Source organism: Chanodichthys erythropterus, chromosome 17 (assembly GCF_024489055.1).
Source record: "Chanodichthys erythropterus isolate Z2021 chromosome 17, ASM2448905v1, whole genome shotgun sequence".
NCBI classification, from domain to species: domain Eukaryota; kingdom Metazoa; phylum Chordata; class Actinopteri; order Cypriniformes; family Xenocyprididae; genus Chanodichthys; species Chanodichthys erythropterus.
In genome coordinates this window covers 40,564,466-40,590,591 of record NC_090237.1, presented here as the reverse complement: position 1 = coordinate 40,590,591, position 26,126 = coordinate 40,564,466, and the positions used below count along the sequence as shown (strand labels likewise).

At 41.3% G+C, this 26,126-nt stretch overlaps 1 protein-coding gene across 2 annotated transcripts in view; it reads right to left on the bottom strand.

The window, feature by feature from the left end:
* Window positions 1-606: 606 nt before the first annotated feature.
* The window catches only part of LOC137005455 (interferon-induced very large GTPase 1-like), a 60,848-nt gene continuing 35,328 nt past the window's right edge, over window positions 607-26,126 (bottom strand). For both annotated transcript variants that reach the window (XM_067366377.1, XM_067366378.1), the window contains 2 exons: window positions 7,121-7,206; window positions 607-6,818 (listed from right to left, as the gene is read on the bottom strand). In XM_067366377.1, the coding sequence (XP_067222478.1) occupies window positions 2,079-6,818; window positions 7,121-7,206 (4,826 nt within the window). In that variant the 3' untranslated portion in view covers window positions 607-2,078. The remainder of the gene's footprint in view (window positions 6,819-7,120; window positions 7,207-26,126) is intronic.

The following is a 26,126-nucleotide window of genomic DNA, read 5'->3' as shown; positions in this document are numbered from 1 at the left end:
ATAACATTTTGTAGTTTATTTAGTAATTGTTTAAGGCCATTTCACAATTTCAGTCATCATATCACATCCCTGTATAATATATTAAGATGCCAAAGCTATTTACGGATGAAACATGAACTTACCTAAAACAAGAAGCTATGCTAACAAAGCTATGTTAATTAACTAGCCAGCTAATGTTAGCTCGCAGCATAACCTAGTTTAATTTACGTGAATTTAGTTTAGTTTACATGAAACATACGTTTATCTTGCTTTTTTTTCCTCTTTATTTGGTTTTCTTCTTTTCTCTGCTTTTCTCTCTCTTTTGTGACATTTATGACAGTTTTGCTGCATTGCTGCTGCCTCTTCAGTCAACTCAGTCTGACTGTGCCTTGCGTTTTTTTTTTTGGTGTTTGCACCTCAGTATTCTTCAAAACATCTTTTGTGTTTCACAGAAGCAAGTCAACCAGTTTTGGGATGGCATGAGGAAGAGTAACTGACAGAATTTACATTTTTGGGTGAACTATCCCTTTACAAGTGATATCATTGATCATTATCACACCATCACATCACAATACAAGAATTCTTGCCAAATAAATCAATGGAAGTGAATCATTTGAGATTAAATGTATTTTATTACTGTACTTGTAGAGATTTCAGAGTGATACATGCAATAGGAATTATGACTCAACAGACAGCAATCAGATAAGAGTTACTTACTGTGATTATATTATTCAGAAATGTCAGAGATAAACTGCACAATTAACCAAGCAGTTTCAGAAAGCCATGTAATAAAAGAAAAATGTTTCCACCATGGAATAAAATAAAAAGGTATTTGCAACTTTTTATTTCACAAATCTTTTATTATTATTATTATTAAATTTTTTATTTTTTGCAATTGTGACCTTACATCTTGCAATTCTAAGAAAAAAAAAAATAGGCTACCTTTTTAATTCAGTGGTGGAAACAAGCTTATACAAGCATATATAAGTAGTATACTGTATAAGTAAATAAGTGCATGGTGATGATATATTTGTTAAAGATGCAGATAATGGTTTAGGTATTCGATAACAGATGTTTAAATGTTTAATAACTGATTCATTTGTTTGATCTGTGTATAATCTTTTTACTCTTAACTACTCTTTTTTTTTTCATCCATTTTTTTTATTTTTTCTCTTTATGTCCAACTTAGTGACTCGGGCAGTTAGATATTAATTCAGTCAGACTTTAGTTAAATATGATTGTTATTTTTATTTCCCAGGCATGATATTTTTATTCCTTATGTATATGTTACAATTATTTTATGATTATTTTAACTCCTTTTCTATATAAAGCACTTATTTTTTTACCATTGTGTATAAAATGTGCTATATAATTAAACTTGCCTTGCCTTATATTTTTGCTCAATCAATAAAATGCTTTGCTGTTTTTTCCACTTAAAATTAATGTGAAGTGGCTTGTTAAGAACAGTTTTACTCAAAGCTTTTACTCATTTCTGACTGAAACAGGAAGTCAGAACAGGGCATATCGAAGCCAGTAGCATTTTTTTTACATCACAAAAAAATACATTTGACAGCTTGAGATAGCCTCATTTTATGAAATTTTTAAAAAAGAAATAAAAAGTGATGATTTTTAGTAAAGGTGAAGCTTTCGTAGTTTGAAAAACTTGAGGCTTTCTAAGCATTTGTGATGTTTTATGTGCTTTAAAATACAGAATTCTGTGTAGAATTCAAAAGGGTCAAATATGTTTTGTGGTCCACACTGACTCATACATGTGATTCACTCTGTGCTGTAGTGTCTCAGGACCGGAGCACATTTGTGTTTGCTGTGTAACCAAGATTTCAATCGTCCCAATGGAAAGCATATTTACTCTGTCTGAACTGTTCCATCCACCAGGTAATGTTCAATGATGCAACAAAATTCAATTCAAGTGTAAAGCAGCTCTAAAAATAAGACAATAAAATGTGTGAACAAGTGTCCAATTTCAGACACTGCTTTAGAGACTATTTATGTAGGGGGCAACTGTTTATATTTTAGATTGTTCTGCCAATAAGTGGTTTAAAACGGGGGGTTCTTATTTGTTCTTATATGTCAGCTAATTATTAAAAGTGTTCCAGACTCTGAATAGCATCTTCTTTTCTGTACTTTCTCCATTCCTCTGGAATCTCACCATGACCCTGGAATGTTTTATTATAATGTGTTTCCAGATCTTTCTGGAATCTGCACACAAACCACTTCCAGTAGGGCAGCTCAGAGAGGTCAGGGGTGATGCTCCACTTAGCATAAACTCCTCCTGCTCTTCTGTAATCATTGAATGGAAACCACTCATCTGACACAAGAAAACGTTTACCAGTTGTCACTGAAGTTGTACAAAAATCTGCACTGAGATTCTCTGTTTGATAGTAATACCCTCCATAGAGTCCATCCACTCTGTGGAAAGGAACATTGTGATCTTCATCATGGTTTTCTATGGTGTTAGTGCAGATGGCTCCACAGAATGGACACTGAACCCAACAGCACTGACAGAAGTGATCAATCAGAAGTTCATCTGGCCTGAACTTATTGTGCAGCTTTACTGGAAATGTCTTTGCCATCAGATTTAGATTCAAAACAGACATTATAGCAGTAAGCTCTTTTCTCATCACATCTTCTAGGAGTTTGAAATCATCAACATCATCATGTTTGACACCACTGAGGTCTTTTTCAGAGAAGATCAGCTCATCTGAGAGCTGCTCTGTGAAACTCTTCAACCACAAACCAACATCTCCTTGCTTCACTTGAACATGTTCAGTGGATTCATGTGCTGCTTTCATGATCTTCTGCTGCAGGAGTTCTGTGTTCTCCTTCATCTTGGGTAAAACACTGACACTGAACTTCTCTGTGATGTACCGCTTGACTTCATCTCTGATGAAACTCTTGAAGTGATCTCTGGGGTTAAGAATGTAGTTCATGTATTTGTCAAAATCCTCCTCTTCTGCCAGTGTCTTCAGGATGTGTTTCTCCAGATTTGATCTGTTTCCATTCAGTGATGGACAGTTTGATCTAATTTCATCTGCTAAACCTCTGGCAGTCTCCATGTAGACACTCTGCTCAACGGGCTCTTTCAGTTTCTGGCAGATGATCTCCCCATAAATAGCAGTTGATGTTGCTCCATGACAGTACTTCTGGAAAATACTATAGTACTCTTCTCTCTTCTTCTCAACATATATTTCAGGATCATTGGCGTCTCTGAACAGCATGTGTTGGTCAGTGATCATCTTGTTTGCTCTCTTACAGACAGAACAAACCAAATCCATGAAGAATTCATTCTTGAATACATATATATTCACTCGTCCATCCTCATGTTCTGTTACTCTTGTCTTGATGTAATCTATGAGTTGTTGAATGAAGCTTTTGTTGTAGCCCATCTTTGAAATGTTAAATGATTGAATCATTCTGTCTGTCTGCTGAACAACATCTGTGACTAATGATCTTATTTGAGCTTCATCCTCTTTAGATAGAGGACCATAACCAAGCATCCCTTTAACTTGATTTACAACACTATTTTTTTTAACCTGTACATAATCTGAATAACTTTGCACAGTGAAAATATCCCTGCTCTTCCAGTGGTCTACAGGAACACTTCCATAGACGTCATTGAGGATCCCTCTCACATCTCTCATTACATTAATTTCTCCGATTGGAGGAGTGTCTGTGATGATCTTCGTCACACTCTGTTCCCAGAACAAATCAAACTCTTTCTTCAGCCTTTCTTCATCATTTCTGTTGTCTTTGAGTTTTAAGGCGAGTTCTTTGCTCTTTTCATAGAGAGTGTTTTCATGTTGTGTCCTCTGAGCATCAATCTTTTTCTTCAGGTCTTGCTGCTTAAGAAACTCATTTAATTTCTTCTTTGTTTCTCTCACAATGTTCTCCTGAAGCTCTTTGATTTTAATTTCAAATGATATTTTCCATTGAATCAGTGTATCTTTATCATTGTCTTTCTCAAAGAATTCAGACATTGATTTTTTCACTTCTTCACTTGTCTTCTTCAGTTCTCTTTGAAGATCAGATTCCTCAACCTCATGAATTGTTTCATTCTCTATTTTGTTGTGTAGTTTGTTCTCAGTTTCCATCATGGCACTGCGAAGACTCCAGGACCACTTGCTGTATTGGGTCTCCAGTTTCCTGTAAACTGAAATCTCCAGAGAATTTCTGAAGCTGAAGACAAATCGTTCATTCAGTAAAGCCTCCCAGAGATCTTTAACACGATCTTTTATATGTTTCAGTGTCACTCCATCTGATTTTGAGGCATGAGCCATAATAGATTCCTTCAGTTCTTGAACATTGTCACAGTAGTTTGGGTTTGGTGGAGCCATGGGTGGGCTGCCCTCCCAGAGCTGAGTGAAATACTTCACATCTTTCTGAACATCAAATCTAATGACATCACTGAAACATTCTGCATCATAGACTTCCTCTTTAGCAGCGAGTTTTGTCATCTCATCCAGTTTCTCCTGCAGTCGTCTCCTTCCCTCCATGTTTTTCTCTCCAGCTGTGATGTCTGAAACGTTCTGATGCACAAAAACACAGCTGGGATTCAGTCTGACCTTCTTCATCCTCAGGAAGGCCTGAACAACAATCTGAAGAATGTCCTGCATCTCAGATGGGTTTTCTCCAAAGATGTTGATCAAGGTTAGATTTCCAAGTCCTTCAACAAATGTGGCCAGTTCATTGTCATGATGTCTTGTTGATCTTCCAGCCAATTCTAGAGCACGAAGACCTTCAGTATCAACAACCAGAATATAGTCGATCTTCATCTGTGTTTTCATCTCGTCTGACACTCTGACCAGCTGCATGAAGGCTCCTCTGGTGCATCTGCCAGCACTGACAGCAAACTGGAGTCCAAACATGGCATTCAGCATGGTGGATTTCCCAGAGCTCTGAACCCCTAAAACTGACAGCACAAAGACACTCTGGTCTCCCAATTTCTGGCTGAGTTCATCAAGAACAGCAGAGATCCAGATCACAGGAACATGAGCAGCATCTCCATCCATTAGCTCCAGTGGAAATCCAGAGATCATCATCTCTGCTGCAAGACTCGGGAGAGAAGAGAATTCAAATTGCAGGTCTTTCTTGTTCTTCTTCACAGATGAACATGATTCATAGATCTGACCAACCTCCCTCATGATGTGCTCCAAACCAAAGGTTGCAGCTTCAAGTTCCTCAGATATTCTCTCAAGTTCTGCTTGTTCAGCTTTGAGTTTTTCAGGTTTTTCAGCCAGGTTTTTTTTCAGTTCTACAACTGTTGACCACTTTTCATCATACTTATGATGTAGAGCAGAAAGGTCAGTTGAGGTGTATTCATCCAAGAAGACTTGGAGCCATTTGAGGAAAAACATATTTTTATGTTTAGTTTGTGAGAACAGTTGATAATTAAAGAGCTTCATGAACTCACTGATGTCAGATTCATGCTGCTGTTCACGGATTTTCTTCATCTCTGTTTGTATTCTACTTATTTCCCTTACTATCTCATCTCCTTGAGGTCGATGTAATTCTTTGTTCTTCTGACTCCACTGATGCCACAGTTTCCCCTGATGAGGCAGAAACGAGTCTTTGATTTTCGTCAGATCTTTCTTCTTCAGTAAACTCTTAATCTGTTCTGCTGCTTCTCTTCCTCTCTTGCAGTCTTCATCATCTTCTTCATCTACTCTGATGCCTGACTGTTTGGACACATCTTCAAGTCTGAAAGAGGAAGATGATTTTGAGAGACAATCGTTTATAGTTCTTCTGAGTTCTTCAGATACATCTGACTGATTTCTGTCTTTCAAACCTATGTTGAATTTGTCTTTCTTCATCTCAGTTACAGTAGATTCATCCTCAGTAAAAAGACAAATGAGTGGCTTTCTGATTTTGAACAGGTTTTGGAACTTTGTGGCATGTCTGTCATTCCTGTCCATTCGTGTTAGAAGAACAACATTGACTGAGCTCATTTCAGTGAGGATCTGCAGCTGTTTCTCATGGTCTCCTGCATCACCATGTAGATTACAGAACGCAACACAGTCTGTGAATTTATCCGTGTTTTTCCCAGAGGGGCAGAACCAGGCGATCTCCACCACTCCATCCATCAGGACTCTGGTTCTGCTGCTGCCTGGGCAGTTCCTGTGGAAGAACGTGTCGTGTTTCTTATTGATCAGGCTGTTCATCAGCTGAGACTTGGATGAGGACACAGAGCCAAACCTGAAGAAAAACACCATTGGAGTTTGTGCCTTGTAGACTGACTGGGTTTGACTGATGATCTCATTGTCATTGTTTCTCATCTTCCAGCTCTTGTGGATTTGTCTGAATGTCCAGAGAGGAAACTCAATCTGTTGTGTGAATGGATCAGGAACAAGCAGAGGCAGAGCGTACTGACACTGGGACAGTTTAGTGACCATCAGCTGCTTCAGGAAACCATCAGCACAATGAAACACAGCCATCTGAACATCCATCGGGTGAATATGGTCCGATTGGCTTGTTCCTTTGTTTGACAAAGGGGAAACATAATCAAAAATATCATCCTCATCTTCAGACGAGACAGTATCTCTTTGTTGTATCGGATCCTGTTTATTGGTATCTTTAACATTAATGTATCTTGCTCTGTAGTCCATCATCAGTAGTTTTTGTAGGAAAGTTTGAACCAGCTCCTCTTCAGCACAAGACTCATGGGACTGTAATGAATGTTCAGTTATCTGAAGAACATCAGCAGCTCTAAGTTTATTGTGGTTCCTGCCTTCAAGATGAAGTCTCTGAAATAGATTCTTTATTTTTTCTGGTTCATTCTCTTCCGGCTGTAGGTGTTGATCTGCTGCTACTGTTCCACCATCCCTCTGTTAATTAAACAAAAGAGTACAACATTTTTTTATCCAGTGTTTTCATTGCTGATTTAAACAGAACTGTCATATAATTAGATTTTTTTTTATTTATTTTTTTTACATTTTATTCATAATAAATATAGATGAGGAAAGTCATTGGCAAACGTATAGTTGCAAATAATCAAAGCCTTGTTTTCCATGCATTCTGTCAAAACACTGTTTAACTGCAGATCATAAAGATATTATTGGATTTCTTAAATGTGATTTTATACTAAATGTAAGAATTCAGTGCTCTCCAGTTTTCTCTGAACACTCACCTGAACTGAATCATCTGTTTCTTTGCAGACCTTCTTCATCTCATCCTTCTCTCTTTCATATCCTTCTCTTTGCTCTGTGTTTACACCTGTTAATGACATCAATCATGATTGATCTGATCACAAGTTTTCAGCCAAGACAGACATCTATTTTAACATGTGTTTCTGATTTTGACTAGAGATTTACCATTTTAATTGTAATTGTAAGAACTGTGGACGAACCAGACAAATGAATCATTTAGATGATTCTTTCAAAACATAATTCTAATTCAGAATTGAGGTTCCGGCTCCGGTCCGTCTGCAGATAAAGCCAGGCTGATTACTTTTACGACACATGCTTGCTGATAGCAGAAGCGACATACCAAAGGGTCACCCAAGAAGACAGAGAGACAATCCAGACCCTTTTGTTTCCTTACTTCACAGGAGAGCCAAAGAGACTGTTGAACAAATAAATCTTCTTCAAAATTGTTCCAACAATTTTAACGGACTTATCAAACATCTTTTAACTACATACATTTTGCATTATGTGTCCACAAGTACTACCTGTAAACAGTTAGGCTTTAGAACACTCACAATTCGTGTAAATGCGTTAACTCTTGACTGAATGACTGGAAGTATGCCTTATTTGGACTTAATTTGATTCTTTCTCCCTTTCCTATATTCTGACTTGAATGAAATCTGTTTAAAATGTATTGTATCCCATTTAACAGCAATTATGTTAAAATGGCACTCTGCTAAAGCAGAGACAGACCGGGATGTGACACTTATGTTTTATTGGGGGCAGAGGAAGGCCCTCTTGAAACAGGACAATGTCTGATTGGCCAAGACTCCTCAGAGGTGTGACAAACAACTAAGTTTAAATGATCATATTGCAAGATAGTGAATGGAGAGAAGTTGGTTAGTAAACGAACTGGAGTTGGTTAGTTCTGGTAAGAGAAACCATGACCAGAGTACCAAGAACAATGGAGTAACAAGAAGAACAGACCAGCCGCTCATTCAAGCCATCCAACCTTCACTCACTTTTCTTTACTTAATTTTCCTTTACCGCTGAAAGTCTTGTGTCCTACGTTTCGCCGCAAAGTTCAACCAACGACTTTTGCCGCTTCAACTCCAGCGACAAAGAGACTTCCTTCATTGTTCCACACGGACCTGATCTGGACCAATCATCGACTTGGGAAACCCCTCTCTGCACGACGAGGGAAATTCACCTTTAAGTCAACGCAAGCAAGTACCTCCAGACCAAAACTGAACTGGTGCATAAATGAATGATTCATGGTTCGTTCTTGTCCTTGAAATGCATTGATAGGAATTCGGTTAATCAGATACTCTCTCTCTCTCTCTCTCTTTCAAAACTCTTTCTCTCCCATTTCCTTCTTACTGCAACGCGTATGAATGTGTGTGTGTGTGTGTGTGTGTGTGTGCGTGCCTTTGTGTTAGATTAGTTTGTGTTAGAATAAATAAAATCTCTTGTAGATTTTAAAAGGAAAGTGTCTTGTATTATGTGCTTTATGATTTAATGTCTTAAACTGTGATCAAGTTACCGTGCTCTAATCAGTGTTTTCACGATTGTTGGATATTTATATCCGTTACAAGAGCTTATTACGGCTCGAGCAAATGAACGCTGGACGAATCAGTTGCTCGGTCGTAATCTAAACAACTCTTTATAATTCCCTAAATATTTCATTTGAGCTAATTTTACTTCCTAGGGTGTTTTCCCTACATAATTAACCCTAATTAAACCCACATGCTCTTGTGGCCAGTTATTCCACTGTGAAATATTGTGACCACACAAGATTTTCTGATCCAGAGATACAGTATGATCTCACAATTTTCTTCTCAATCAAAGTCTATGAAAATCAGAAAGTCCGGGGGTGTTACTGTCACACTTGGTTGCAATAAAGATGAGAAAAAAAAAAAAGATATATTCACAGCAGTATAGAATTTATTAACAGAACTAAAAACACTAAGAAAACTATAGAACGTAAAATACCACAATACACAACATAGAATGGACAACTGAAAAAAGTAAACCAAGGACTTAAATACACAGGGGTAAACAAGGAACAGGTGTAACGACTGAGACAAATCAGACAATTATTTCTTATAGTTAACCAATAATTGTTTAAAGCTCACTCTGGGGTCTGTCCCCCATCCTCCGAGAAGTTCTCAGTTACAAGTTGTTGCGCCAAAGAATGTGATTTGCCACATGGAAGATCAGAGACAAAGAGACACACAGAATACCTGTATCTTTCCTGCATCTTTCCCACAGAAAACAGACTTCTCTGCATTAAATTATAGACAGACTGTTCTATAAATTAACATACAAATCCCCAGGAAATGGTATCCATTGTTACTGTTTGTTGCATTGTACTCAGTATTGTATTCACATGTTTGATGATACATTTAAGGTAACTTCAATTATGCCATGTTTAGTGTCTATGGGTTCGTATCGAGAAGATTTAAATGCTTGTGTATGCGATATGTTGATCCCTGTGCAACACATCAGTATTACAATTTTTTTTTAATAGTTCTTCTTCAACAACTCAGCCAGTTTATTTTGCTCAGTCATAAAAGCCCTGACAGGAGGAATGTTGTCACCCGGAAATACAACATTTTCATTGGTTAGGTCAACCCTAAGAGGTGTGACTTTGACCAGAGGTTAAAAGCCAGGGCACAATGCCCCTCCCTCTCTCTCTCTCTCTTGCTTCTTGGACGACTGAAGAGACCCCCTTTGCTGCAGGCCTGTTCTGCAACCCAGCCAGAAGATACTGACTACAACTTCAGACCGAATCATCAAGGATTTCTCCTCAGCCTGCAAATCCAATGCTACTCAACCTAAAGGCATTTTGCAAATATCGTACCTTTAAACACTAATTTGTGAACGAACTTTGTTAGTAAAGGTGCTTTATTACTGAGAAAACTGATGGTCTGTTCCAGATTGTTTTTGACTTTTTCCCATAGCTCCATCTCCTGTCTCACTTCCAATCCAACTCTATCTTTGCTCATTTTTACCCATGTACGTGTGTGATTTGCGTGTATGTTATGTGTTTGTTAGTTTAGTTACATGGTTGTGATTTAGTTAAATAAAACTTGTGAGCACACTCTTGCAAGTTGATTCTGACCTGCTTATAAACCCAATGTCCCTGATAATTTGATCACAGCTACGTGCTATGAATGCGTTATTTCTCTGTCTTGAAAAATTGATAGACAATCAATACTGAGTGTTTGCTGGCCAAACAGGTTGATTGATTGTCATATTAATTTTATCACATTAAGTTAATTTTATTAACTGATCCAAATATTTAAAATTAATTATAACTAATTATGATTAATTATCATATTTGTTTGAGCTACTGGAGGCAGCCTCACGCTAGGATCCGCTTTCTGAGTAGGTTAGTTTGGGGGTGAGAGAAAAGTAACCATCTGTGAGGGCATCCTGGTGCATGGGTTATCATGAAAAAGATTGAAAAGAACTGAAAAACCAGAAGGAATTAGTAATGTTACATATGAAACTGAAGCTTCAAATCATGTATAAAGTACACAGCGCAATTCTCATGAAGCTTTGTGCCGGAGTGCATATGTTTTCAGAGGAGTGGTGATAAATGAAAAACGTCTCAACTTTCTTTCCAGTCACATGAATGTTGTGTGTTTCGGAAAGTTTGAACCCAGACCACTACTCTACAGGTGTATGGAATTTAAAGTCCATTTACTAACATTTTATATATATAAAAACCTATAGCCTGATGATTGTATACGTGATTGTATATTCTGCCATAAAAAAAAACTGTATAAACCCATAAAATAATTAGTACACAATTTACTTGCATCAAACAACTCTGTTATTATACTTGTTATATTTAATTTATTGTGACACATTAGTATGGAAATGGGAGCTTTAGCGGAAGTTCTACCTGGAAGACTCTAATTCACGTCATTGCTCATTATCTAACCAATCATTACATGTCACCTGAGTATATAATTCCTGGGCTGCGTTCAACCCAGACAAAACGTTGCAAAACGTTTTTTAAACGGAAACGGTGGTGCGTTGAACACCCCGTTGTGATGACGCAAGAGTTGCAACTATGGCAGCTGAGAAGGCCATTCTTTGTGAGAAAGAATGTGCAAAAAGCGGAATATTAAGGGCCCGCAATTTTACACTGAAAGGACCCGAGCATGCAAGGTCGGAACGTCCAACTGGTAGAATCTGACGAAAGCGGACGGAGAGGACCAGCCGGCCGCCTCACAAATGTCTTGATAGAGACTCCACTGGACCAGGCCCATGATGAAGCCATGCCTCTAGTGGAATGGGCTCTAACTCCAATGGGGCATGTAGCGCCTGCAGAGGAGTAAGAAAGGGCTATGGCGGCAACGATCCATTGTGATAGACGCTGTTTCGAGACCGGAGACCCTTTGTTGCAGCCACCAAAACAAACAAATAGCTGATCAGATTGCCGGAAGGGCTGTGATCGCTCGATGTAGACGCGCAAAGCCCTAACGGGGCATAGTGATTCTAGCTCTGGCTCATCCGATGAACGGGGAAGCGCAGAGAGTAAGATCACTTGTGCTCTGAACGGCGTAGAGAGCACCTTGGGAACGTAGCCAACCCTTGGTTTAAGCACGACCATAGAGTCGTTAGGCCCGAATTCAAGGCATGCAGGGCTCACAGAGAGTGCCTGCAGATCGCCAACGCGTTTAACCGATGCCAATGCAAGTAGCAGGGCGGTTTTAAACGTTAAGGGCTTGAGGCCTGCTAGACTTAATGGCTCAAAAGCAGAACCTTTAAGAGCCCTGAGGACCAAAGAGAGGTCCCAGGGGGGAACGGTGAGGGGACGAGGAGGATGCAATCGCCTAGAACCCCTCAGAAACTTAATAATCAAGTCGTTCCCCCCTACAGATTGTCCAGCAATGGGCGAGTGAAATGCCGCAATGGCTGCTACGTAAACCTTGGAGCGTGGAAGGGGCTCGTCCCGAGTCCAGTCGCTCTTGGAGGGGTTAGTATGGAAGATACTTCGCATTCCTCCGGGTCTATGCTGCGTGTAGAACACCAGCTAGCAAAGACTGACCACTTTTGGGAGTAGAGACGTCTCGTGGACGGAGCTCTTGCCTGTAAAATGGTATCTAGCACATTCCTGGGGAGGTCAGACGGCTCCCGTTGAGGATCCACAGATGTAGAGCCCAAAGCTCCGTCTGTGGGTGCCAGATTGTTCTGTTCGCCTGAGAGAGGAGATCCCGTCTCAGGGGAATTGGCCATGGGGCTTTTGTGGAAAGCCAAAACAGCTCAGAGGTCCAAACCTGGCTCCTCCAGGGTGGGGCCACCAACAGAACTTTGTGTCTGTCCTCTCTGATCCGTCCGACGACCTGAGGGATCAGTGCGATCGGAGGAAAGGCGTAAAGAAGGGTATTGGGCCAGATGTGGGCCAATGCGTCGTCCTTCTTGAAAAATAAGTTGGGCAATGAGAGTTGTCTCATGGGAGTTCTTCGGGAAAGCAGAGGTGGACCTCTTTGCCTCATATGGTTTGAACAGTCTGGGGGTGGAGCATCCACCCGTCCGAGGGGATGTTGTTCCGAGACAGCATGTCTGCTCCCAGATTGCTTTTCCCAGGTATGAGTCGCTTTGAGTGAGCAAACACTTGGGGAAGCCCATTTCAGAAGGCGTTTCACCAAAGCGCATAAGCGGCTGGACGAAAGACCCCCCTGGCGATTTATATATGAGACCACTGTCATACTGTCCGATTGGACTAGGACGTGGCGATCCATCAGACGAGAATGGAAGGCTTGGAAGGCTCGTATCACTGCCAATAATTTGAGGCAGTTGATGTGAAGGTGGCTTTCCTTGTGTGTCCACGAGCCGAAAGCCGGGCTGCCCTCGCACAGGGCGCCCCAACCTGAGTTGGATGCGTCTGTCGAGAGAACCGTCCTTCGTCTTACTGCCTGTAGGGGTACTCCTAGAGTGAACCAAGTAGGGTTCATCCAAGGTTTCAGAGCCATCAAACAGGCCTGATTGACCTTGAGGCGAAGGCGCCCGTGACGCAAAGCGTAAGGAGGGACCCGGTTTTTCAGCCAGAACTGCAGGGGCAGCATGCGAAGCAGGCCGAGCTGGAGCACTGGGGAGGCAGAAGCCATGAGCCCTAGCAACCTCTGGAAGAGCTTCAGAGGGAGGTAGGCCTTGTTCTTGATGCGAGCTGCTGAATGGCCAGAGCGCGCTCTGGTGAGACTACGGCCGTCATGCGGAGCGAGTCAAACACTGCACCCAGGAATGAAATTCGTTGAGTGGGGAGTAGTGAGCTCTTGGCTAGGTTGACCCTGAGACCCAGGCACTGTAAGTGGCTGAGGAGCACGGATCTGTGGTGTTCTAGTTCCGAACGCGAGCTGGCCAGGATGAGCCAGTCGTCGAGATAATTCAAAACTTGTATTCCCATCTGTCTCAGAGGGGAAAGAGCCGCATTCATGCACATCGTGAAAGTGCGGGGGGCCAGGGAGAGCCCGAAGGGGAGGACCGTGTACTGACAAGCCACACCCTCGAATGCGAATCTCAAGAATCGCCTGTGATGGGGGGCTATCTGGATGTAAAAGTAAGCGTCTTTCAGATCCAGCGAGCAAAACCAATCCTCGTGGCAAATCTGCGCGAGAATTTGTTTCAGCGTCAGGACTTTGAACTTTCGCTTCATAAGGGAAAGGTTCAACAACCTGAGGTCCAAAATGGGTCTGAGACCGCCATCTTTCTTGGGTACCAGAAAGTAACGGCTGTAAAAGCCCGACTCGCTCTCTGGAAAGGGGACTGTTTCTATAGCCCCTTTCCTGAGTAAAGTTAAGACCTCGGCTCGGAGAACGTGAACGTTGTCTGCTTGTACCACGGTCTGGATGACTCCTCCAAATCGGAGGTCTTCTGGTGAACTGGAGCGAGTAGCCCTGGGTTACGACTTTTAGAATCCATCTTGACACCCCGGGGATGGCTTTCCAAGCCTCGGCCCGTGTGGCAAGAGGGAGGATTACGTCTGGTGACGGCCCGAGAGAGGGCGGGCCGGACACCGGGAGGGATGGAAGAGGAAATTTGCTCTTTTGTGAAATATTTAAAAATATGGTCGCTGTGAAAACGGCGGTTGGGGGGGGCACAATACTTGTGGGCCCTGTGACAGCAAGCTGTGTTATTCCCGCGCCCAGAAATGAACGAGGCGGAGGGGAATTTGCACGAAGAAGCTTCTGGGGTGGTCCGGCCGAGGCGGGACATGTCCCAGTCCTCTTCCTTAGCAGATCAGGATGACTTTGGAGTCGCCGGGTCCAGCGCAATCCTGGGCCGGGGTCCCTGACGTCTTGGGAAGGATGGGCGCTTAGAAGGGTGCGAGCGCTGGCGGTGCTCCTTGGGTGGCGCTGCCTGGGAAGCCGAGGGAGCGGGCTTCGTCTGCTGAGCCGGCGCAGGCCTGGGGCGGCTAGAAGCAGACGCAGAGCTTGAGCGCTTGGGTAAGAAGTGTCTCATGGCCTGAGACGACTTCTGTGCAGCTGTGAAATGCTCCGTGTAACCCTCCACTGCTGGCCCAAAGAGTCCTGACGGGGAGACAGGGGCATCCAAGAAGGCCGTCTTGTCCTGATCCTTAATTTCCGTCAGGTTTAGCCACAGGTGGCGCTCCAGCACAACGAAGCTGGCCATGGATCTGCCAATGGCCTGGGCCGTGGCTTTCGTGGCCCGCAGGCGCATCAGTGCTCGTCCAATGAGCGGAGGAGTTTGGCCTGGAATACTTGGAAGATGGCCATGGAGTGTAGCGTAGGCCCTTCCTGCCGGGGCGGAGGTTGTCCTGCAGGGTTTGGACGGGAGGGCTCTGTTCGTCTTCCATCCTACAGCCGCGGGAGGACAGAGGTGAGCGGCCACTGCTTCATCCAGGGGCGGCAGATGCTCGTAGCCTTTTTCTTCAGAGCCGTCCACAGAGGTGAGGGCTGAGCGGTGCGAAGTATGCAAGCGGGCAGAGTAAGGGGCGCGCCACAACTTCGTGAGCTCCTCGTTGACTCCTGGGAAGAAGGGAGCGGAGCGCTGGCGAGGGGCCTGACGACGATATGGGAGGAACCACTCGTCCAGGCGGCTCCGCGATGGCTCCTCTGGAGGGGCCCAGTCGAGGTTGAGGTCTTCGACGGCCTTGGACAGGACACGGAAGAGCTCGGCGTCCATGCGCGTACCGTGGTTGATGGGCTCCAAGGAAGGCAGGGGGGCGGGGTCGTCCGACTCGCCAACCCAGGCTTCTGGCTCAGAGGCTGCCATAGACACAGAGTCGAAGAGGGGCTCTTCGTCGGATCCGCCAAATGAGACGAGGTCGCTCGCATCTGCTGAGGGACGCTGGTCAGGGCGGGAGAACAAGAAAGGATTGCTCTCAGCTGGGAGAGGGCGAGGTTGGAATTTAATTTGTTCCTTACAACTTGTCAAATAAACCTAATCCATGGATATTGACATGCAGCCAGGAGTCGTGTTTCCTGACATTTATATGTGACTGATTTCGACAGCTGGTAGACACATAAAGCAAATCTGCCTGTGAAATATATTTTATATAACTACAATATAGGTAGGTTTAAATCCACGTAATCACTTATACCAATGTTATATCGTCATATTGTCCAGCCCTAAAACATATATAGTTTTATAGTATAGTTTTTGTCAGTGTTGTTTATTGAAAAACACCCAATTATGCAGAATATAAGATGGAAAAGAATTAATTGATGAGTTGTCAAACTAATTGGACTTTACTAATTGGATTTTACCTCAAAATCCAACAATTTGATAACACAAAATGATAACTAAAACATGTTTCTCTGCTGGAGTCCAGCTGTTTATGTGAATTGCAGTGATCCATTTGCTTTTTTCCCTGTTGCTTTCTGCAGTTTTTAAATATATACCTCAGGGTTTGTATAAAAGCTATTTGCACAGTCAATCACAAAGGTCTTTCATGTTTTGGATGTGTTTTTTGTGTTTTTCGCGACATTCACGCTGAAAACTAATGATGCCGCTCGGGGGGCTCGCACACCGGACGCGAAGCTCAGTGCCGCGTCACGTCTTTCAAATTCGAACACATTGTTTTATATTTTTTTTCTGAGCCGTAGCTGGGCGCCGCGGACAGACGCCGAATGTCGCCGCCGGTGTGCGTACACTCATAGAAAACAATGCGTTCGAATTATAAAGACGTGGCGAGGAGCTGAGCTTGGCGTCCGGTGTGCGAGCCCCCCGAGTGGCACCAACGGTGGATGGTGACGTCACGTGCATACCCTCTATATAAAGGTGCATTCACGCGGCCTCGTAATTCCTGTAGTTACAAGATTCTAACTTGTAAAAAGTGTTCATGTCCTCGTAGAGCTCGTAATTACAGCTTGTAAGCTGGGAGTTTTCTGAAAGCTCCCAGATTGTACCACGTGGCCGATGTACCACCTGACCACTGCAGATTCATTTAGGTATTGATAGTGGTGCCATGGAAACGCATAATTCCCAGTCCAAGGACCAAAAGGACATGAACAGCTCCGAATATAACGTCACGTGTTGTCATTTCAAGATTCCGGTAAATACAAGGTGGCGTCATCGCGTAAAGTCATCGCGTCACCGCACCAGCCGTTAGAAGCTCTGGTTCCCATAGAAACGGTCAGACGCTTGATTCCGAAATGAGGCATGAGACGCGCATTTAGGTCTGCGCATGCGCATTTGGAGAATTTAGTGTTTCCCCAAAGAGATAGGAGTTGCACTCAAGCGGGAAGAAAGTCAACCGGAAGTTGAAGTCGGCCACGTGCCGCCATCTTGTAGCAGAACTTCACTTGCATTAGCATCCCATTGACTCCCATTCATTTTGGCGTCACTTTGACAGCGAATAACTTTACATCTGAGGCGTTTAAAGACTCCATTTGTCCATTATTTATTTCTAAAGATACACGACAATGTATAAAGGGCTCAATTACCTTCTATGTTACATTATGGCCCCGTAGAAACAGTTTTTGTAAAAATAGGCTAACGATTGCGTCATAACCACTCGACTCTCTGTCGCACAGTAGAGAAATTACCGTACAGACAGGAGGAGAAGCTCGCAGGCAATCGGGGAGACGTCAAGAGAGAAGCCCAATAAAAAATTCAAATTCAAAACTTTAAAATACTATACAAAATAATTAAACAGAATACTTACTCCTGCTCACTCACGCCAAAGAACTCCCCGACGTCATCAAGCTTAGTGTGAGTCTGCGCGTCAGAAATGGAAGTGCTAAAAATCGTTAAAAATGGGCTTCACTTGTCTCAATTGAGTTTCAATGGGGTCGCTGTGTCCATTTCTTTTACTGTCTATGGTTGCACATGCATGCCCGAGAGGCATTTCAAAAATGGCCGCAGAGTGAAATGACTAGTATTAAAGGGACTTGTTACTATGCAGTACAAGAAGAATCCAGGGATAATGCAGAATTGCAGTTATTACGTCACTGAAGGGTGACAGTGGACTGGCATTATTTTAAATTTGTGACTTTCTCTGAATTTACAAATCTTGGTAATATTTAGGATAATGTATGTACGCAATTTACATAAAGTGTACAATGAAAATATTACACGGAGCAAGTGGTTTAATTTTACATATCGTCTCTAAAGCTGCAAAGTTATTTCTTCTTACTTTGTCGTTAACATGCATGACACAGACAGCAGCAAGCCTGCTGTAACTTTAAGATCGAATGCGTGGATCTCCTATAACGATACTTTTCTTCTTCATGTTACCTAAGCATATGCACTGTGTGTACAAGGATATTTTGACATAAATCGATGCAAAGTGAAAGCGATTCGTCATTCACGTGTGCACACAGAAAATAGTGTGTAAACTGACAGGACCTAAACATGTGCTCATTGTGCCCCTTCTTCTGTGCAGGGTACTTCCGAGTAACTCTTATCTCTTTACTAAGGTATTGGAGAACAATGCTCGTGGTGTTATACTTTTGCAAAGGTTTGCAAGCTTAAGCCAGGTTCAGCCAGCTAAGGTTAGCTAGTAGAGCATTATCAAGTAAAGCGCTTCCCTTTTGCAAGGGCATTCTATGACAAGGTTTCTCAATCTTTATCTGTGCCATGCATTAAGTATTCTTGTACTTATGTCATGCTGATCTGGTTAATTTCTTTGGGGGTTCTCTTAGCAGGTTCTGACAGTTAGACAAAGTTCTGTCTGCTTAGTTCTATCTAGCCGTGAGCGGGAGTCATGCTCAAGCATATTGAATGAGTCTTTCCTTTAGAAAATATATATATACACCTTTTCATTATTTACTTAAAAATCATTCACTCATAGTAATAATCAAGTTACGTTGATTATTGCTTGCTAGCTACTAATGGTGGTGTCATCGTTTTCTACTTTATCATCAGCTTTGGTCTTCACAAATGCGTACCTTTATATCATTGGCTTAACGTGACCTTTCATCGGTATTCATAATGGGCCTTTCGTGGCCTTTACATATAACAGCTAATCATGGTTTTCGCGTAACATGGCATATTGTTGCTTTGCTTGGAATGGCCCCCATGACTTTTGCATTACATGGAATATATCACACTATCACGCTAAATTGCCCATCGTTGCCTTTGCTTTAGATAGCTTATCATGACTCTTAGTATTATAGGCATATCGTAGCTATTGGGCATACTGTTGACATCTCATCAAATTGCCTATCATTGCTTTGCATTAAATGGCCTCTCGCTGCATTCACATTTGATGGCCATCATAACTTTACAAGCTTTACATGGCATAGTGTTGCCATAACATTAATGGTTTATAGTTGCCATCACATAAAAGGGGCTATCATGACTCTCAGCTTTACAGGGCATATCGTTGCCATAACATTAAATGGTCTATAGTCTCATCACATTAAATGCCTATCCTTGCCTTGCTTAAAATAGCTTATCCTGACTTTAATACTACATGGCTATTGTTGCCATAGGGCAGATCGTAGTCACTGGGCAAACTGTTGCCATCACATCAAATGGCTTATTACCTCACATTAAATGGTTTTCAATTTGCATCAAATGGGATATCGTGGTTCTACACAAAGGCCTTTCTTAGCTCTTCATATAATTAAACCTGTCATGGCCACCAGGTAAGTCTGTTTTATGTAACTCCAAGGTCTTCACAAATTGGCCTATATTGACTTTTCAAGGTACGTGGTCTTTCCGTGTTAATCAGATTAACAGCCTCTCACACCATATCTTTATCAGTCAATGCTTATTAATTATGTATGCCATTTATTTGTCATAATTTAATACTAGCACATTACTAATGCAAACTACTGGTGGTGGGGTTTTCATATGATTCAATATCACTCGTTATGATTTCCCTATACTCACTCAGGGTCAAGCGAACGCTAACTCTATGGACCATGGTCCTCATATGCAGTCTTCTAGTATCACAGACTAACGTGTCTTTCTGACCATTAGCATCAAATCACGATTCACATCACTGGTATTCTTTTGTGTTTAATCTAGGATTACCAAGGCTATGTTTATAACAAGCATTAGGTAAGGTTATAGCTTATCATAAAATCCTATATTTAAATCTTCTGTGGTAAGTATACTATTAAGACAAACTCCTAGTAACGGCGGCAGTTTCTATTCCTACTATTTACATCGATATGGCTTGCTTTATTCAGCTTATCAGGGCATCTCATTCATCCATTCTGTCTTCTCCTCACTATGGCCTATTATGGCCCATCAAACATGACCTACATGACATGTTTATACGCTGTCATCCTATTTGGCTTTCATGCTCGACCTAAAGTGGCAATGTTACGGCCTATGTGGCATTCTTTACATCCTTAAAGCTATGGTAAAAAGAAAAGCTATTGCATAACAATTCTTCCTGTTAATGATTTAACATTTATCAATGTCTGTGTATTCATTATTTCTTTCTCTTTGGTAATATTAATGAACGCATTCAAAGAATCCTTCAAATGGTGCGTATTTTCTTTACATTCTCAGTTCTCTTGGGCTCCACCCCTGCCTTCATCTTAAGGCAGGATCTGCAAATGTCTGCTACCCTCCGTATTGTACTATGGATGGGGCCTACGCCAAAGAACTTGATCATTTATCCTTGCAGGGTTGCCAACTCTCAATCTCACGCTCACGCAAGAAATGTCACGCCAAAATCCATTTTTCTCCCCTCTCAATCCGTTAATTTTCTGTTGATGACTAGACCACAGCGTATTAATGACAGGAGAGGAGTTTAAGGCTCACAGCTGTTACATCTCCCTACAATGTTCTCACTGCAGTATTCTCTGATCGTTGATTGGCTGAAAACCTTGCACCTGATAGGTCAGTTGCGTGTGAGAAGTTCAGAGAGAGTTCGGAGCATAGGTTCGGAGTCGGCACGTGTGAAAGTTTGGAAGACAATCAAGGTAAGCAAATAATAAAATGGTGAGCCTTGACACTACAGACGTAGCCTTGCCTAATCAGTCTGTGTGCCGAGACTAAGTTACAGACTTCAACTATAGTTGCAAATGTTGTCTGACGTGCGTTATGATGTGGGCTAGCTAAATTGCTCAATAAAAATAGTCTCATGTAGGGTCCGAAATTAACACCCGCCAAGCGCGGGTAGATTTTCCATTTGGCGAGCAAATCTCAAAAGGCTATCCGCCACACTGGCGGGTTAATGTTCATACCAAAATATGAAATTTTCAGCCCGAGCGCAGAGAGAGAGAGAGAGAGAGAGAGAGAGAGGCTTAACCCATATTTATTTGATCATTCATCATATTTCATTCCAATATTCCATTAAAAAAAATTATCTACAAAACTGTAAATAATTAAAAAATAAAATAAAAACAATCAATACAGAATACAGCCCTTTCATTACATCTTTAAAACCAACATTTTATCCTCCCCGACCTCACACAAAAAATCTATAATATCTATATATATTCTATAATATTATTAACTAATTTGAAATAAGCAAACTCAATTTTAATTCGAGCAGCCACCATCCCCTTCAGAACTCTCTCTGCATCAATTGAACCAGTTCCCAAGATTTTATTTTTCTGTGTCCTCCAAATTGCCATCTTGGCTGTTCCCAAAAAGTAATTTAACAAAACCACTTTTCTTCGATCACTGACTTTATACTTTGGACCACTAATAAAAACTTTATAGGAAAATTCCTCACCCATACTTTCAAAACAAACCTCTAAAAAATAAAAAAGACCTCTTAACCTCTCACACTGGATAAACAAATGTTCAACCGTTTCTTCCGTTCTGCAAAAAGGACATTCCCTCCCTACTTCTGGATTCAGATGTGCCACGTGTCTGTTCGTAGCTATTATACCATACATCAGTCTCCACTGTAAATCTGCTGTACGTTTCTCAATAGGAGGCTTGTACAGAGATCTCCAGCATCCTCTGAAGCCTGGCCCGAACACTTCTGTCCACCTCCATGTTTTAACTCTTCTCAAAGCAGTTTGATGAGACACTTTAACACACACAATGTATAATGCCTTTTTACAAATGTCTTGAAATAATCCCAACTGTGGAGTTTTAAAGGACACAAAAGTAAATTCATTATCCGGACTTTCCTGTGCAGCAGAGACCCGAATTGCTGGAAAACTATAGCTCCATCCCTGCGAAAGCGTTCCCAGTGCTTCTCTGCAGGCTCCAGGCAGTGCTGAGCGTACTTCCTCCAACATCTGATCCAAGAGACGTAAAGAACGTATTCCTGTCTTGTGCTGAATTGAATCTGCCGTCCTCCACCCACTGTCATCCCTTAGATGTTCAATCTTTGTACATCCTGCTTTAACCAAACAGTTCCTCACACTGCTTGAAGACAAAATGTTCGTTTGTATCAAAGAATTATGAAACAGTGGTTCTCCCATAATCCAGTCCTGTGGTCGCAAAATCTCTCTACTCACAGAAAAAGTCATACTCCACACTTTAAGCATGGATTGGTAGAAAGAAGTCAAATGATTCAAATCCAGCTCATTAACTTTCAGTAAAAATAGCTGCTTGTCATATCCCAGATTCGATGTTCTTCTCAACAGAGCGCATGCCACATTTATCCACCCCACGTCCTCCTCATACAACAGTCTCTTCACTGCCTGTAATCGAAAGGTGTGGATCCTGCTCCTTATGTCAATCAGACTTTGTCCCCCCTCATGAGTTGGAAGATATAGAGCTGGCGCAGGAATCCAATGCTGTCCTGACCAAAAGAACTCCACCAATTTTCTCTGGATACTTTTAACAATATCATCCGGTGGCTCTAAAACGTTGAATCTGTGCCATAACATGGAGGCGGCCAGGTTATTCGTAACCAAAACTCTACCCCTGTAGGATAGCTCTGGCAATAGCCATTTCCATTTAGACAACTTAGCGGACACCTTCTCCAGCAAACCCTCCCAGTTCTTCTTTCTATAGTTTTCTACTCCTAAAAACACTCCAAGAATTTTTATACCTTCCCTGCCCCAATGCAATCCCCCAGGAAGTAACGGTAACCCACCATTTTCCCACTGGCCCACAGTAAAACCATAACTTTTTTCCCAATTAACTTTGGCCGAAGATGCTTTTCCATAAATATCCAAACTCTCACGTAATGTTTTCATATCCCCTTGCCCAGTAACAAAAATAGTTACATTATCGGCATAAGCCGATACAACATATCTCAGCTCCCTTGGATCACCTGGAACCATGAAACCCTTTAATCCAGTTCTTAATTTGCATAACAGGGGCTCAATTGCTAGGCTGTAAAGTTGCCCTGAGAGAGGGCACCCCTGTCGAATACCTCTTTTCACCGGCAAAGGATAAGTCAAACCATTCCCCATTTTAAGCATAATTGAAGCCCCTTTGTACAACAGTTGGATCCATGAAATAAAACAATTCCCAAACCCAAATGATTCCAAGACTCTAAAAATATACTCATGACCCACCCGGTCAAAAGCTTTCTCCTGATCAATAGACAAAAATCCAACGTCACAATTTTCATTACAAGACACATCAATAACATCTCTTATTAAAAACAGATAGTCCATAATTGAGCGACCCGGAATACAATATGTTTGCTCTCCTTTGACCACAATATGTAAATATTTTTTTAACCTATTGGCTAAAACTTTAGCCAATATTTTATAGTCCGAGCACATCAAAGAAATAGGGCGCCAATTTTTTAAAAAACCTAAGTCTCCATTTTTGGGTAAAAGGGAGATCACCGCCCTCTGACAGCTAGTTGGCAACATTCCCTTTTCAAAACATTCGCAACACACTTCATAAAAATCTTCACCTAAAACAGCCCAAAAAGTCTTATAAAATTCAGCAGGTAAACCATTGTAGGGTCTGCACAGTCTCAAGGATGAGCAGGTCCCACCATAAACTGTGTTTAAGCCTCAATTCACGGAACTTTGGTTTGTAAATCTTACATCGATTCCGGCCCGGCAGACACTAATGGATCACAAGACTTTTTTTTATGACTGTTTCGATAAGTCCCCTAACCTCTCCTCCGTGACTTCAAAGGAGATGCGAACGCCACAGATCGGGTTTCGAAAGACAGGCCCGAATTCCAAACGGTCATAAAAAGAGAAAATACACGCACGCACCCACAGACACACACACACATACAAAGACTGTATACACAAATATTATACCTGCAAATATGAATGTACCTGCCATTGTAGTGCTCGCTGCATGTATGTGTTACTAGTGTAGAATCGTAGAATTGACTGTAGTAGGTTGGTTTTCATGTTAAACGATAGTAATAGAGTGTAAAGTGTATCTTCTTTATATGACGAGAGACACCTGTCGAGTTTGATCTCTCCGTAAAGCTGTGAATCAGAGCTATTCACTCATGTACGTTACATTTCTGCCAAATGCATCGTTCAATGTTTAATAACACTATGAAGAAAATGCACTGATTCAACATACCATAAATTTATTCGGGAGACAGGACAAAGGAATGTGGAAACCCGCCAAATTGCAACGCTAGCATTGGAGGACGTTATCAAGAAGGCGTTCTGGTCCGTTGTCTTTAAAACACCATGACATGCGTCTTTTGGTGGCACAAGTTTTCTGCACGAGTTCCTGCCGTCAAGACGGACTCTCTTCTTTATTTTCCGGTCATATTACAACAGTTAAACCTTCGTTTGAAACTTCGCCGAAACAACCTCCGGAAGAAGAAGCAACTATCAAACCGAGCGCTCCGAAACTCCAAGCACCCTGACTAACCTATGCAAGTATAACATTTTTACGATCTTAAATACTGAGTTTCCTTGCTGGCTCTTAAAGGTGAACTGTTGCAATTTGACCTGCTTTGATCATCTCTTTCGTTTCTGCCTTTCCCTCTACTTTGTATGTATTTGTATTTACTTGTGTCCATTTAGCCGTATAACCTGTGTATTACCCGTTTCGTATATTAAACTCATTTTATCCATGCTTTTTGTTCACTTGCTCATTTTAGCAACAACCGAGAAACTTTAACGTTCTGATTCTAATATCCTTGCTCTATATTTGAAGGCTATGATAGAAAGTTAGTCTCCCGGCCCGAGAATAACATTTCTGTCATGATAATTGTGGATAATTTTCCGTTTCGGTGGACGAACTGATAGTTTTCCACATAATTATTCAACCAGAACTAATCATATATGTGATTGATTATAATTCATTGTAGTTAATTCACTATATATGTTTAATTCCCCGTTGGGTCGATATATGAACGTCATAAAGCTTTCTGAATTATGATATTCATATTTCATCCATAAATTGATTAATAACTGTACATCGCTACACCATCTATTCCTGGCGCACGCCCTGTGGAGAGTTGCTGAACTGCTTCTGAAAGTTCATTAAAGTTGAACATGGTGTCAAGCTTTTTCTTATCCCCAGGTTGCAACTTTGGAAGTCCTTGTAATAATTTTGCCATATTCTCAGAGTCACAGTCAGTATTACCATACAAATCAGCATAAAAGTCCATTGCTATTTTCCTCATTTCTGTTGGGTTCGAAGTTAATGTTCCATTTTCCTTACGCAGATGAAGAATACGCTTTTGTTGTGCAGCTTTCCGCTCCAGGTTAAAAAAGTAAGAAGTGGGAGAGTCCATGTCTTTAATAGAAGAAATTCTTGCTCTAATCAAAGCGCCCTTTGCTCTTTCCTCTAAAATAGATCTTAATTCAAATTTCTTATTCCTTAAATCATTGGATACACCCAAAACATTTACATCCATCACATTTTCCATACCAATAATTTCTTTCTCCAACTGCTCAATTTTTTTTTTAACACACACAGTAGTATTGTAGGAAAAATTGACAAAAGACCTTTATCTGCGTTTTCCCCACCTCCCACCATTGTGTATTTTTTCAAAATTACCTTTATTCAACTTCCACAATTTCCAAAAAAATCACCAAATTTTTTACAAAAAGACCTATCCTGCAGCAATTTTGTATTAAAATGCCAATAAAACCTGGGGCGGTCTAAAGCAGTAATGTTAAAATCAATGGTTGCAGTATGATGATCCGAAAAACCATTAGGGAAAATATTAGCATTAGAAACTCTATTCATACTTGTTTTACTTATATATATTCTATCTAATCTTGCTCCAGTTACATTAGAGTCTAGTATTTTAACCCATGTATACGGTCTAATTCTCTTATTCATATTCCTCCACACATCCATTAACTCAAACTCTTTAATAATATTCTGTTCCTGTCTAAAAGAAAATTTGTGGTGCAATTCCAATCCCCACCCATAATTATGCAAGAATTATTATCACATTTTCTTAATGCACTCTGCAACTTCCTAAACAATTCCACACGATCTGATCCATTGTTCGGAGCATAAACATTTATGAAACAACATTTTAAATCATTTATTTCTCCAGTAACCATTAAAACTCTACCCTTTTCTATTTCTTCAGTTAACAAAATTTTAAAGTTCAAATTCTTTGAAAAAAGAATGGCTACTCCAGCACTCAAATTTGACCCGTGACTGAAGACGCTCTCCCCCTCCCACCATCTACACCACTCTACTTCATTTTTACAATCTGTATGTGTTTCTTGCAAAAAAGAAACATTTACATTCTTA